Genomic DNA, 14,192 nt, shown 5'->3' on the forward strand with positions numbered 1-14,192 from the left:
CATGGACGACATTTACAAGGCAGCGGTGAGTGTCTCCCTTTGGGGCTGTGGGTCGGGGAGGGGGGACAGAAATGGCTCTGGGACTTTTGTTGTAGATTTCCCAAAGCTGTGATAGCAATAATTCGATGGAGAAATGGAAACGAGAAATAATAATAGGGCAGCAACTTTTAGTCAGCATCCTCATCCATGACACAGACCCTTCCCTCTCATGGCTCTGGAAGTTTCACATTCCTCTTACAAATGTGGAACTCTCAACCTGCTGTTAAATTATTTACAATGACCCCCTGGTTCCCCACTGTAAAGCAGGGATATGGCTCCTAGGTGAAGCTATAAATCTCAATAAAACCTGCATGGTGTAAGAGATGATTCCTGGTTTTAACACAGACAAAGCAGAGCAGGATTTCCCAGGAAATACACATTATTTGTATGGGTTAAACCTCACCCTCTTCTTTTCTGGTGCTTTACAACTCTGCTTTACAACATTGCTATGTTTCCCCCCTCCTTAGCTGAATATTTTTCCAGGGGATTTTAAAAAACCCTTTTCTCAGTTATTTCCAAACCTCCTCCTCTGCTTTGCTGCTCCTGCTCTGTGCTGTGCAGAATCCAGAATGTGAGCTATGCCCTGGGGAACGTGGAGCATCCTTAGGCTATTTTAACTTCCACAGCTGCACGCTGTGCTCACTGTGTAAACCCTAACTATTTGGTCTGTAATAGGAACACTGCATTATTCTATAATGTAGACAGACAGATGTGCCAGTGGAATAAGGATGAAAATAGATTCTGGATTGTGTGGATTGCTATTGCATCCATAACTGGATTTACAGTAAGAACTTTTTGGTGCTTTTTTGCCTCTTAAATATACAGCTGATCAAATTTGATTTTAAGCAACATCACAAAAAATGCATCATACAAGTCTTATTATAATTCCAAGGTTTTCACAGGGAAGGAATATAGTGCTTGGTAGGTAATTGAAGAAAAATACCCCCAGTGCTCACACATCCTGTCCTTTGGTCAGCCCTGAATGTCAGAAAATGGAACCCCTGCAGTGATCCCGATTGTGTGAAAAGGCTCAGGAAAGGCTGAGTCCCCCAACCAACACCTCCAAAAGGGAGAAAAATGAAAAACCAAAGAACATCCAGGCCTTTCTAATTAAGGTTTTAAATTAAATATGTTCTCTGTGACTCAAGGCACAGGCCCTTTCCTCAATGTATAGGGACCACATGCCCATTAATTAGGTAAATGTAGGGTTTGAGTCCTGGGCATTAACTGCCAGCACCTTTACAGAGGCAAAACAAGCCCAAGCCAGGCACAGCTGAGACAAACAGCCCTTTTGTGGATCTATTTCCCACTGTAAGAAAACATTTACCTGGGGAAAAAAACTGAAGAACTTCAGTTTCCCCTGTCTGACTTCAAAGGGAAGCACGGGATGAAGAGGAGAGCTGATAAAAGCAAAATACGGAAGATTTGGCATTACCAAGGCTGCTGCAGTGCTGTGAGCTTAGAGCTTGCCTTCCCACAGTGCAGGCAGGGAAATCTGCTCCTGGAGTTATGTGGAGAGAAAAGAGGAATAAGGTTGCAAACAGCAGAAGGAAGTCCAGAAGGAATTATGAACAGCTCAAGAGACATCTCTGTGACAAAAATGTCACTCTATAGCAAAAATGCATTTAATTTACATACAGCACATCTATCACTTCAGTACTCAAGGCGGCTTCAAAAGTGAATAGTTTTATATTTTCTGCATGCTAATAGCATATATTAATATTACATTTATGCCAAATCCCCTACGTGCAGCCAGAGAACCCAATGGATTTTCATCTTACCCACTCATGCCTAGATAAGGGTGTGCAAACACGAAGCTATTTTGGGAATATTTTTAGGCTCTGTTAAGCGGTGCTTAGAACAGTGCCAGGGACAAGTGTCCAGATAAAGGGCTGCAAGGATAAATACCAAAGCCTGGGAACAATCGGGGAGCTCATCTTTATCTCCAGCACTTCGCTCACCCAGGCTTATAAATAGCAACTGCGCCAAGAGTGTCATGTTACAGAGCAGGACGTGGCTGTGGCCATCGTGGTGGTGGCTGCCCTTGCTCTGCCCAAACAATGTCCACAGAGGGCTGGCAGCTGCCTGCCTGCCTTCAGCAGCACAAGGGACAGAATGGTCTTGGGTTTCCTCCAGCAGTGGAGGAAAATCCTGCCGCTGTCCTTAGTGCTTTCTGAAAAGTCCTCACCTCCCGGAGCATGGGGGGTGGGATAAAGTGCTCTGCCTGCTTCCCACAGGCTCTGTCCTGCTAAGGAAAAGTATTGTCCTTGCTTCTTGCTGCAAGCAAGAAGGGTTTCCGGCGGGCTTTTGCAAAACCATTGCTCTTCAGGACAAAAGAATCAGTTTTTGTTCAAAGACGGTGCCACAACCTTGGGTTGTGGGGTTCTGCCCCAAACAAAACATGGCAGGGATGGGTGTTGGGGGCCACCTGCACAGCGATGGCAGCAAGGAGACTTTAATAGGGTCAGACATGGGGTCCTGCCTGGCTGGATCTAGAGAGGCTGTTGAACCAGCATAGGAAAGAAAAGTCAGTGTTGTCATGGATGCTACCAAAGGGGCAGTTGGACAGGGTGGTGAGGTCAGCAATTTCAGATAAGCAGTGCCAGGAACAAAGCCAAAGAGAGAAATGCACTTAAACAGGTATGGCACAGAGCTGACTGATTCCCCTTTGCTCTCCTCATTGATTATTTTCATTAATTCATGCTAACTAATAAACTCCCACTGATGGTCTGTGGGGATTGAATTAGGGCAGAGCTTGGGAACAGTCTGCCAGCCCACGTCAGCTAATGCCTATTGGCTCCACAGGCTTTTTCTTCAGAGAGATTCCCAAACAGGCTAAAGGGAATAGCAGCTCCCTTCAGAGCCAGACACCTTTGTAGTAACACTGCCTCAGATGGAAGGAGAGCAGTTAATGCTCTGGATAGGGCAGGATTTTCCTGAATCTAGGGCTGAAAAACAACTACCAGGGATAGCCTTGTCCACCTCTCTGTCCCCAGGGACGTCTCAAGCACATCCCATCTCTGATCTGGCATTGGCCCACATGTGAGCAGCCCTCAGCAGTGCAGCCATCCTGCAGTGAAACCTGCCAGCAACAAGAAATTATCTCCACATGGTAGACAGAGGCAATTCTTTTCCAGTGGGCTTCCCCTGCTTGTACAAAGGCTATTTCTGCCATGTATTAGCATCTACTACTCTAGAGAAGTGATGTTTGCTTCAAAAGAGACGTGAATAACTTTTTTAAGGGGAAGAATCTCTACAAAAACTTGTGGTGTCAAACCCCCCCTGGTTGTACATTCCCTGGTCCATGAGGTTGACTCTTGTGAGGTTTGGCTGACCCTGGCAAAGGCTGTTCAACAAATAATGTGTCCTTTTAGCAATTAGTGATGCTGACAAAATTAAAATGACTTGGTGTCTGTGTTTTCCTTACAGGTTGAGCAGCTGACAGAAGAGCAAAAAAGTGGTAGGTGCATCTTCAACCTGACACCACAGCCTAAAGTCGAGCTCCCCAGCCAGCAGCCCAGCCTGCCTCAGCAGTAACACTCTGGAAAATGCTTTGGCCAGATGGGCCAAGGCAGGGCATGACCCAGGGACTTCGATCCACCAGCATTTCTAGCAAGGCAGTTTCTGTGGTGTGCATGGGTGTCCCACCATGCCATGCTTGGGCACTGCTGGGGTGCACAGTCAGGGGAGGCTGTGCCTGGGATGAGCCCCCTGCCTGCAGGGTCAAGGTGCAGGGCAGGACCCCCTCACATCTCCTCTCCCCTCTCTCTCCAGAGTTCAAGGCTGCCTTTGACATCTTCGTGCTGGGGGCAGAGGATGGATGCATCAGCACCAAGGAGCTGGGGAAGGTGATGAGGATGCTGGGGCAGAACCCCACCCCTGAGGAGCTGCAGGAGATGATAGACGAGGTGGATGAGGACGGTGAGAGGTTTGGGTTTCTTCCACTCTCCCAAGCACTACCCCCACATCTGGAGGTGTGGGGGCCATCTGTGCAGTGCTGGCAGGATCCGTGCTGGGGGCAGTCACAGCTGTGGGGAAAAACCTGCAGTGCTGTGAATTCAAAGGACATCCACCAAACCTCAGCATGGTTCCTTTAGGGAATTTCCAGGCAAAGAGAAACTATGAAAATTTTTATTCCTACAATGATCAGACTGCTTGAATTGATTTTGGGGGATACTCTGAAATTGTACAGATCCTTTAAAAAAACAAAATACAGGCTGAAGGTAAGAACTGCCATTTCAGAAATGCTACTTAGAGGATTCTGCCATCAGGAAAGTCTCTCACTGCTCTAGTGTACACACCCCCACATAACTAACTGTCAATATCAATTAAATCAGTGTACTGATGATCACACATAGCAAAATCCACTGTGGGCATTTGGGCAGAAATACCATACTAAGTAACTGGAAAATAAAATAGCAGTTTAAAATCTGGCAAAAAAGGACAATATCTTGAGTCATTGAAAACAACACTACTGTACTGTGGGTGCAAAACCACACTGCATGAATACCTGCCCTCTGAAGTTTTCAATATTAATACCTAACTGAGATGGACAGGTTATCTCCATAGCAGGAATTTCCATTCTTTGGTGCTTCCAGAAGGACTTTTGCCAAGGCAAAATGACTGTGAAAGGTAAAAATTCATTTACGAGGTCAGAGAAGGGCTTCAGTCACTTACTCCAGCATCCTGAGAGTGGCCTCTTGCTGCAGGGCTGCTCTGCTGAGGTTTGACCTTGGTTGCTGAAGGGAAGCGTGATCCCTCATTGACACTGCCCATCCACCCCCATAGCTCCAGCTGATGGTGTCCACTCTGCCCACAGGCAGCGGCACTGTGGACTTTGATGAATTCCTGGTTATGATGGTCCGGTGTATGAAAGATGACAGCAAAGGAAAAACCGAAGAGGAACTCTCAGACCTCTTCAGGATGTTTGATAAGTAAGAACCATGACCACAGTGTGGTGGGGTGGTGGGAGAGGTGCAGCCACCCCAGCTCCCCCTCCCCAGCAGCTCTGTCTGGTCCTGAGCTCTTCTGTCCTGGCACAGAAATGCCGATGGCTACATCGACCTCGAGGAGCTGAAGATTATGCTGCAGGCAACAGGAGAGACCATCACCGAGGATGACATAGAAGAACTGATGAAAGATGGGGATAAAAACAATGATGGCAGGATTGACTATGATGGTAGGACTCTTTCTTGCAATGTGATTTGGTCACAAGCCCTCGGTCATTCCCCTGGGCAGCTCCCATGGTCTTGGTTGCCTTCTCAGATGAGCACGAGCTCACGCGGGCAATGCTGCACAATACACCTGACAGGAGCATGTGTGCACAGGGATGGGGGGTTCTTATGATTGTGAAATACTAGCAGGGACCTGGGGCTGCCTGAACTGTCCCCTTACAGTGAAAGCCAACCTGCACTGAAGCACTGCCACTTTTCACCAGTCCCCCCTCCTGCTCCCTAAACACAAGCACCATTTCTGAGGGGCCGTATCTTTGTATGTGATGCTGACAAAATGACCCCCTGACCATTTCTGAGCTGAGTCAGTGGCTGTGTCCTCCCCCCTGGCACTCACCTCCAGTGTTTTGGTGGCAGCTGAGGGTGACGCTGGGCTCCGGTGACATTTCCAGCAGGAGTCACAAGGAGTCCTCGCCACAGTCAGAGGAGAAGTAGTGATCCCCCCCTTGGCCTCTTGCATATTGTGGGGGTGGAAAAGGAGACAGGGCTGGGAAAAGCTGCCAAGAGTGCACTTGGCAGCTGTGAGGGCACTTGGGTCTCACCTCACACCTCTTGTCTCCAATGTCTTCCCCTTGGCAGAGTTCCTGGAGTTTATGAAGGGGGTTGAATAAATCTGAGGCCAGATGGACAGCTTGACTCTCCTAAACCCTCCAGCTCTGCATCTCATCTCCTCGACTAAGTCCCCTGGCTACCGGCATGAAGACTGAGTGCTGAGAAGGGTGGCCCGGGGCAATAAAACCTGTTAATACCCAGTGCCTCAGCTGGTCATTCCTTGGAGGTTCAGTGACAGCTTCACCCCGTTGTGTGCTCATGATTAATGGAACCACTCCTGGGGGTCACTTCTGGCAAGGTGAGATCACAGCTGGAGCTTTAAGCCTCCAAGGAGGTATTTTGCTGCCAGCCCAGTGGCAAAGTCCATCCAAACAGGGCCATGGGTGCTCGGTGGGGAGCTGCCATGTTCCGTCTCCTCACCCTGCCACGGTGAGCAGGCACAGGAGCTCGCACTGGTGCCAGCTGGTTTAACTGGAGCATTGACAGCGTTTTAGCAATGAAATATGAATTAAAACCCACTTCCAGCCATCACTGAAATCCTTACAGTTCCTCTCCTTCCTAGTCTCAACCTGGCTATCCTGAGGGTACAGCCCCTCTTCCTCCTCACCAGCCTGACTGGCACCCTGTGGCACGTGCAGAAAGAAGACCTCAGTTTGCTTTGGAAACATGAATAAAAGCCATTCCTAAGCTGGACTGGATGCTCCTTCCTGTCTCACCCAGCCTGGTGGGAGGCAGGTGCTGGCCCCTCATAGTCCTCCTGCAGCCCTGGGTGGGAGCCTCACTACAACGAGACACCCAATTTCCCTGAGCAATCACATCCATTTGGGCCACTGAGAAATGCATAACCCCACTCTGGGTCTCAGCTCCCAGGCACAGGGTGACAGCAGGGCCAAAGCTGGGACTGAGCTGTCCCCAGGGGCCCTGAGCAGTGTCTCCTCTCATCCCAAGGAAGCGCAGCATTCCTGCGGCATTAGCAGCTCTCCCTGCACATAGCTGCCTCCTCCCATCGAATTACAGCCTCAGCACAACTCACACATTGCAGTCGTGTTGCTAAAGTCAATCGTTTACCCAAGCAAAATAAACATTGGCAGGGCAAGGCACGGGACTGTGTTGGTTCAAGCCCTGGCGATGCTGCCCTCAGCCCTCGGTGGCCACACTGCTGGGCCAGTGCCCCAGGTCTGCTGGGTTGTCCTTCTGCCTTTCCTCCCCAAACCAGCTTTTTTTCTCCCTGCTTCTGTGGAAATAACACCCTAAAGCAGCTGTGACACAATCTAATTTATAGAAACAACGAAATATTGCAATCTCATTTATAGCAATAATGAAATATTGCAGTTCAGGACAAACAGGCCTGAGGTGAAAACAGGCATGAGAGGGGTGATCAGTTGGAAGGACATGGCTGTGTCCTTCCTCTGGACAAGCAGCACTAAATATTTTGCTCAACCAAGGCTTATAACAACAGAAAAACTAAAAAAATGAACCTGTCAGCTAGAAACCCAGCGTATTTTGGAAACAGCTCTAATGCAAACATCTTTTTGACCCACTCAAAGGGGTCTCCCCAAGGGTTCCAAGCCCTTGATGCGAAACATGCTAGGTCTAAGAACCCTGGGACAGGAAATGTTCCCAGGTGTTAACAGATTCTGTTTCCAACGGATCTGTAGCCTGGAGATGAAAAAGAAACATTTCCCACCTCTCCAGTGTAGCAGCAGCAGTTGCTTCCCACTGAAACCTGTGAGGACACAGCACGTCCTCACATTTTACCCCAGACCTGGGAACCTCAAGACAGTTGCCAGTACCTGGGTTTTGGCCAGGAGCTGAGGTGATGCCAGCTCCCCCCACACCCACAGCCACCCAGCCCACGGGCAACCCACCCCTGCACTCACATCACATCAGGCATCACTGACAGCCCCCTTATCCTCCTCTGTCCTGGCCAAATCCCAGCATCCAAAAAGGACTTCTCCAAGATATCTCCACTGCTTACTGATAGGCTTTGACTCCCTGGAGGGTGAACAAGAGAAAAAATGAGGTTAACTCCTTCCCTTCAGTCAGTTTGATGGCTTGGACTGTGCTGTGACCCAGGGAAAAGGATGGTTGGAGCAAGCCACCTGGCCCTGTGCCTTGGGTCTTCCCCCTTGGCTCAATGGCACTGGCAGCAGAAAGCCACAGCCTCACTGGCTGCCCACCCTTTTTCAAGAGTAACGCAAGGGAAGGTGGTGGCTGTAGAGAGAGGACAAAAGTCTTGCAGCAGCCAAAACTTGTCAGTAGAAGAGCAGATACACTGGGACTATTTAGGCTTTTTCTGTCCTTAGAACAGGAGGCTGGGAAGCCAGGAAAACTTCTGCCAGGCTGAACTGCCTTAACACACTGCCTGTCCTCCCAGTCAGACAGCAAATGCTGCAGGGTGAGGAGCTGTGGGTGGATTTCACTGTTGGTTAAAACACGGGAACAACTGCACAAGGAATGTAACACGACATGACAGGCCAGCGAGTGGGTGAGTGGGCTGAAAAAACAGTCACCACTGATCCTCCACACAGGGAATGTGCTAACAGTGAATGAAAACCACCCTGAGGAGTCCATTTATCTGTGCAACTGCAAACCAAATCGTAGTTTTCACTGCACGTGTAGTGAACTTCTGGTGCCCGAAAGCCTTTAAGGAATGTGACACAAATCCTCATTGGCTGGGGGGAAAAAAAGCAATTGAAATAACTTTTTAAAAAATCAGGTAAAAAGTAATTTTCTGGTCCCTAAAACACTCCCTAGATCTGTGTGCTTTTACCTCCCCAGCAGAGACAGCAGTGGAGCTGTGAAGGCAGGTGACAGCAGCCCATGCCACCAGACCCTGCCATCAGGCCATTTATCTGCTTGCCTTTGCTGTAGATTTAACTCCTGCCCTGGTCTGCAACTTTATCAGTGTATTTGAGGCCTCTCTTCAGCCCTCAGTAAAACTCTGCCATGTGAAGCAAGTGAATGCAGGAAGCTCTGATGGAATTTCGTACACACTGCCCTAATAAAACCTCTGCATAAATCTGCCAGCAGGGCAGTGGCAGTGAAATGTGAGCTAAGGTACAACAGGTAAACTCTTCACCAAGCCAAAGCCCCTCTGGTGCAGAAACACCTGCAACAGCCTTGAAACCTGGGCAAAGCAGAACTCATGCTCTGTTGCTTTTTCTTGACTACACTATTAAAAGGCAGTAAAGAGGGACAGAGCAACAGGTGTCCAGCCCTACTTTTTATTGTCACTGTGAACATCAATGTCCCCAGTGAATACTCTGCCCCATCAGAGCATTTTGCAGGGTTTTCATTGCCCCTCCCCAGTTCTGTGCTCTTGGCTTTCAGAGCAATGGCTCACCTTTGCCAAACGAGATGATTTGGTATTTGGTTACACGCCCTTTGCTCTTTTTCTTTTTTAAATCAAAGCAGAGAAAGGAGCCAAACTGGAACTTGATACTGGGTCCTCTTAATTGCAAAGAGGAGAAATAATCTGCAGCAAGTATGACGTACAGCAGCAGCAAGCATGAGATGTATAAGCTGATGTACAGCAGTTGTTAAGCACTGAGATTCTTTCGAGCTCTTTGTCTTTCTGCGGGATACCAAACATTTAATCATGAGAGTTTTGAAGTTTTTGAATATCAAAGATAACAAAGAGCTCTGTGTAATAGGAAGTTTCAAGTGGGCCACAGCTGCTAGTTCCCCTCCTGGGCTGTGTATACGTAATGTCCCCGAAAAGGATCTCCAACCTCACTTCACCAACAGAACTTAAATGATTTCACAAGGCAGGAGAAAGAGGATGGAGACTCACCAAGAGGCAGTGTCAGCACAAACTCCCCTTCACAGCTTTCCCTTCTGGGCTGGGACAACTGTACAAGGAGGGAAGCTGTGAATTGAGGTGTCGCAGGGTTAGCAAATGCAAGAGGTGGTCACTGATGTCCAGGCAGTGCCCTGCAGAACCACCACGTGTGCAGGGAGCAGACAACAACAAACCTGACACCGACCTGCTATGGAAGCTCACAAAATTCCTGTCTCTTGCTACACAATGATGCCTGGATTAAGGTTACGTTCCTCCGTGCTGCATTTTGTCACGCAGCCGCTATTTTGGTCAGGAAGTCAGCAAGCCCTTATTTGGGAAGCTGTCCCTCTGAAGGGCAGCATGAAGGGCAGTGAGATGAAAAGGCTGCTTCTGAAGGCAGGCCTGGGGGAGCTCCCTGGAGCCACAGGAAGCCCCAGTATTGCCTTCTGCTTCTTGTTAACATTCCAACATCCTTTTCTCAGCCTGACCTTTGCCTCTCTCTTCCCTGCATCTTGTGGGTGAGCTACTCCCACAACTGAAGCACTCAGGGGAAGACACCAAGGGGGGTTGAGATGAAACCTCCCTTCCTATGTAGGAAAATCTTAGTGCAAGATTTAAAATGCAGAACGTAAACCATGTCTGTGTGCAGACAAACAGGTAAAGGTGTAGACTGACAAACACCAAGTGCTCTGTTCAGGTTTTTTTTCTTTGGCTCTTGTAACACACATCGACACCAGACTGACCACACTGACCCTTGCTGGACCAGCCACTCCAGCTCCTTCAGTACCAGCAACAACTCTCTGCGTGCCTTAACCACCTAGGAAGTAGTAGTTAACCTTGCCAATGAACTTTGTCATGCTGTTGCTTAATATAAAATCTGTTTTTTACTAATACCTTTGCTGGTGATTCTTTAAGTTCCTCAAACACTTGTTTGAAACAGGCTGACAAACACCAACCTCCACAAAAGCCCAAGAGATGCACACAGCAGTAATCAGACAGCTGAGGGCTACAGACACCCCTGACTTTGCAACACGCTTGACTTGCAAGTTTCAAATTAGTAAATCTCTTTATATTGCTTAGTTTAGGGGTGAGTGGGTTTTCTTAACCAGTCAAAAACAATTAAAAAGTGGGAACTGGGAAAAGATTTTTGAATTTAAGCCAGAAAGAATTCAAACTAACACACATCATTACTATTCAAAGAATAAACTACACGAATTGGATATTCCAGTTAAAATTATGGTTGTCATCCGACAAGTGTTTTGCTGCTGTACTGCAGTCTGAAGGTACGGGCAAACTCCCAGCCCTTGCGTGGCTCCATGGATTTACGCCACCGGGTGGACAAGCGCTGGAACTGCGATTTCAGAACAGTTGGTCGCATTCCAACAGGGGGCTCATGCCAGTAGTGGAAAGCACGGCCCGAGCCAGCTTTGAGGAGGCCCTGGAGAGTGAAGCCCTCTCCTGATGTACACAACAGCAGGAGCAAAACCAGGGCTCAGCTCCTCCTGGGATTTTGCACGTTACTCTCCTCATCTCACCAAGCCAGCACGTTTCATCAGACAGACTTTTGTTACTGGAGTGAAAAACATTCCCTAAAATCAGTCACTATGAAAAAAACGTGTATTTTGTATATTCCTAAAACCTTACACATTCCCACGGGTAGCTCCACTAATGCTTCAATATCTACAAGTATTCCAGGATACAACACACACCAACTCTAACAGAAACTCCTGTGGTCTCCAACACCACAGCCAGCACTCCTTACCCTCCCATTGCTCAGGATTCCAACAGGTGTAAGCACCTTACCCACACAGCAAAGCAGCAGACACGTAACAGGCCCCTGGGAAATCTCACCTTGCTGTAACACCACCAGGAATTATCACTGAAGTCACGGTATGTAGGAAAGAAAATGTAAGCCCAGTTTTCAAAAGCACAAGGAGGATCCAGGGAACTACCAGCCAGTCAGGCTCCCCTGCATCACTACTCACAGGCTTGATGCACCGCTGGAGGATAAAATACAACTCAAACCAGGCTTCTGGAGGGCTCTCCTCAAATTCAGGAGGTGAAGACTTTGTTACATACAATTTTATTTTAAAAAAATGCTGTAACACACATGCCAGTAAGAAAACTGGTTCTTCTTATTAAATCACATCAGCCCTTTTTCGGCTGAGCAGCCTGCTGAGTAGCCTGCTGAGCTGCCTGCCTGGCATTGTTAGCCTGCATCTTCTTCAGCCCCTTTTTGTTGTGTTTCTTTGCAAATCTCATGTTCCTCAAAAACTTGGGATCAACCTATAAAAACAAGGGAAAAACAAGCCACGTTGCAGAAGAGACGTAGATAAAAACATTTATAGCTCCATATTGTTCCAATTATTCCCAAATGCTGGCTGTGACTAGTTCAGACTTTTTTTTCTGATTTTTCAACAAAATTATTTTAGGCACCTGCAACCAGGCTTTAATAGCTATTTTCCTTAACTGCCATAAAACAAGAAATCCCAAACCCCAGCACTAAACATGCAGAAAGAACAGGATGAGCAAAGCTGCAGGAGGAACCCTCACTGAGCTTTGCAGAAGACAAATTTTTACATCACTTCCAAAAAGCTCTGTAGATCGTGACATCTACAAAGCAAATAAAATCACAACCTCCCTCCCCAAACACAAAATGTCCTGTTTTCACTTCAAGTGGGGGAAAAGATCCTGTTATATCATTTGGACAACCTCAGAAAAAGCAACATACTCTCACTTTCATGTGTTTTGCCCAGAAATGCCAATTCCTCTTATTTTTTAAGTGAAATTATCTGGATTAGTACAGACAGTAAATATTGAAGGAGGGGGAAGGGAAGGATTCACTGGCAAGTGTTTGTTTTACTGGAAACAGCACCCAGTGACAGCCACCAGAGCAGGACAGGGACAAAACTGGCCACTAACTAAAATGCAGTTTTACAGACATACAAGGGCAGATTTCATGTGGGTTAGAAAGGTCCCAGCTGTGTGTCAGGTAAGTAAAACAACTGAACCCCACAATGGTTCTGACCACCTGGAACAGAGCTCTGTCTGCAAAAAATGTGTCAGTCAAAATAATACAAATTCTGGATATTTTTTTCATGGTTAAGTCTCAGCAACTCAACAGCCTGGGAATAGCAAATAGAAATACTCACCCCTTTGAGAGATTCGTATCTATGGGTTTTGGGCTTCTTGATGCCGTTTCTGTGCCACTTACGGGCTATGTGGAAAACGAGACAATTAATTAAATTACAGTTTCTGTAACTATTAAGCAGGTGCATTCATTTCTTTTTAAGTGTACTTGACTATCAAAATGATGTGGAATAGACAATTTTCGGACCCTTCCTATCCAAACTACATTTGAATTAAAAACACACCTCTATGCTCATCCCTCTGCATGCTGTGCTCTCGCCACTGCACAAGCTTCCAACCCGAAGATTTCAGGCAGCTCATTAACTAATGACACACTGACAACACCACCAGGACCATGCAAGGCCTGTCATGAATAAATTCAAGCACTTGTGGTCAGTGTCAGAGGGCACCACCACTCTGCAGGACCAAGCAGAACCTACTCGTGACCTCTGCTAATTCACAGCACAGGTGAGAAGACCCCAAATATGAACTATTTAATCACTGTGGCCATCTCTGGATTGCACAGGATCCCAGGGATGAAGCCTTTCAGTAACATCACAGAATGACAGGATGGTTTAGGTTGGACATAACCTTACAGACCACCCTGTTCCACCCCCCTGCCAAGGGCAGGGACATTTCTCACCAGACCAGGTTGCTTCAAGACCTGTCCAACTTGGCCTTGGACACTTCCAGGGATGGGGCAGCCACAGCTTCTCTGGGCACCCTGTGCCAAGGCCTCACCACCCTCACAGGAAAGCATTTCTTCCTAATATCCAACCTAAGCCTACTCTCTGTCAGTGTAAAACCATTCCCCTGTGTCCTGTCACTACCTGCTCTTGCAGAACATCCCTCGGCCTGCTCAGTCGGTGATGATCATCATGGAATCAATCAAACTGGAAAAGGCCTCCGAGATCATCAAGTCCAACCTATGACCCAACGCCAGAGTCAGCCAGACCATGGCACCAAGTGTCACGTCCAGTCTTTCCTTAAACACCTCCAGGGACAGTGACTCCACCGCTTCCCTGAGCAGCCCATTCCAGCACCCTTTTTGTGAAGAAATTCTTCCTGATGTCCAACCTAAAACTCTCCTGGCACAGCTTGAGGCTGTGTCCTGTCGTCCGGCTGCTGGTTACATGGGAGAAGAGGCCGATCCCCAGTTTTCTAACGTAAAACTTTCTATTTTTCTGCCAGCATATTAATTCTATGTTGAGCCCGAACAAATCCCGACTCTTGTCACACTCCTTTAAACCCCACCACTCGATCTCTGCGCAGCACCACCTTATCTCGCTGCAAACCCGCGGGCAGACCGTGCTGCCATCACCGCGCCGGTCCCAGCCCGGTTAAACCCTCCTGGATCCCCGCCGGCCCCCGCCCCGCTCACACTGGTTGTGCGTGGTGTGGTTCTTGGACTTGGCCATGGTCGCACCTGCGGGAGAAACACACACGGCTCAGCCGGG

General features: G+C 48.0%; 3 protein-coding genes across 4 annotated transcripts in view; 1 reads left to right on the forward strand and 2 right to left on the reverse strand.

The window, feature by feature from the left end:
- Window positions 1-14,192, reverse strand: part of NISCH (nischarin) — a 55,715-nt gene that overhangs the window by 34,076 nt on the left and 7,447 nt on the right.
- TNNC1 (troponin C1, slow skeletal and cardiac type) lies at window positions 2-6,515 on the forward strand. 2 transcript variants are annotated; one of them, XR_001861395.1, is made up of 7 exons: window positions 2-25; window positions 3,469-3,499; window positions 3,814-3,960; window positions 4,859-4,973; window positions 5,082-5,218; window positions 5,850-6,120; window positions 6,385-6,515. XR_001861395.1 is itself a non-coding variant. In XM_008632168.2 (6 exons), exons 1-6 carry the CDS (start codon window positions 2-4, stop codon window positions 5,879-5,881), a joined length of 486 nt encoding a protein of 161 aa, XP_008630390.1. In that variant the 3' UTR covers window positions 5,882-6,515. The 2 variants fall into 2 exon arrangements, 1 of the variants encoding a protein (XP_008630390.1); XM_008632168.2 differs by having other exon boundaries at window positions 5,850-6,515.
- Window positions 11,637-14,192, reverse strand: RPL29 (ribosomal protein L29). The gene is made up of 3 exons (XM_008632169.2): window positions 14,117-14,192; window positions 12,759-12,823; window positions 11,637-11,892 (listed from the first exon to the last, which is right to left on the reverse strand). Exons 1-3 carry the CDS (start codon window positions 14,151-14,153, stop codon window positions 11,755-11,757), a joined length of 240 nt encoding a protein of 79 aa, XP_008630391.1. The 5' UTR covers window positions 14,154-14,192; the 3' UTR covers window positions 11,637-11,754.

The sequence above is a fragment of the Corvus brachyrhynchos genome, unplaced genomic scaffold, assembly GCF_000691975.1.
Source record: "Corvus brachyrhynchos isolate BGI_N302 unplaced genomic scaffold, ASM69197v1 scaffold4, whole genome shotgun sequence".
Classification (NCBI taxonomy): domain Eukaryota; kingdom Metazoa; phylum Chordata; class Aves; order Passeriformes; family Corvidae; genus Corvus; species Corvus brachyrhynchos.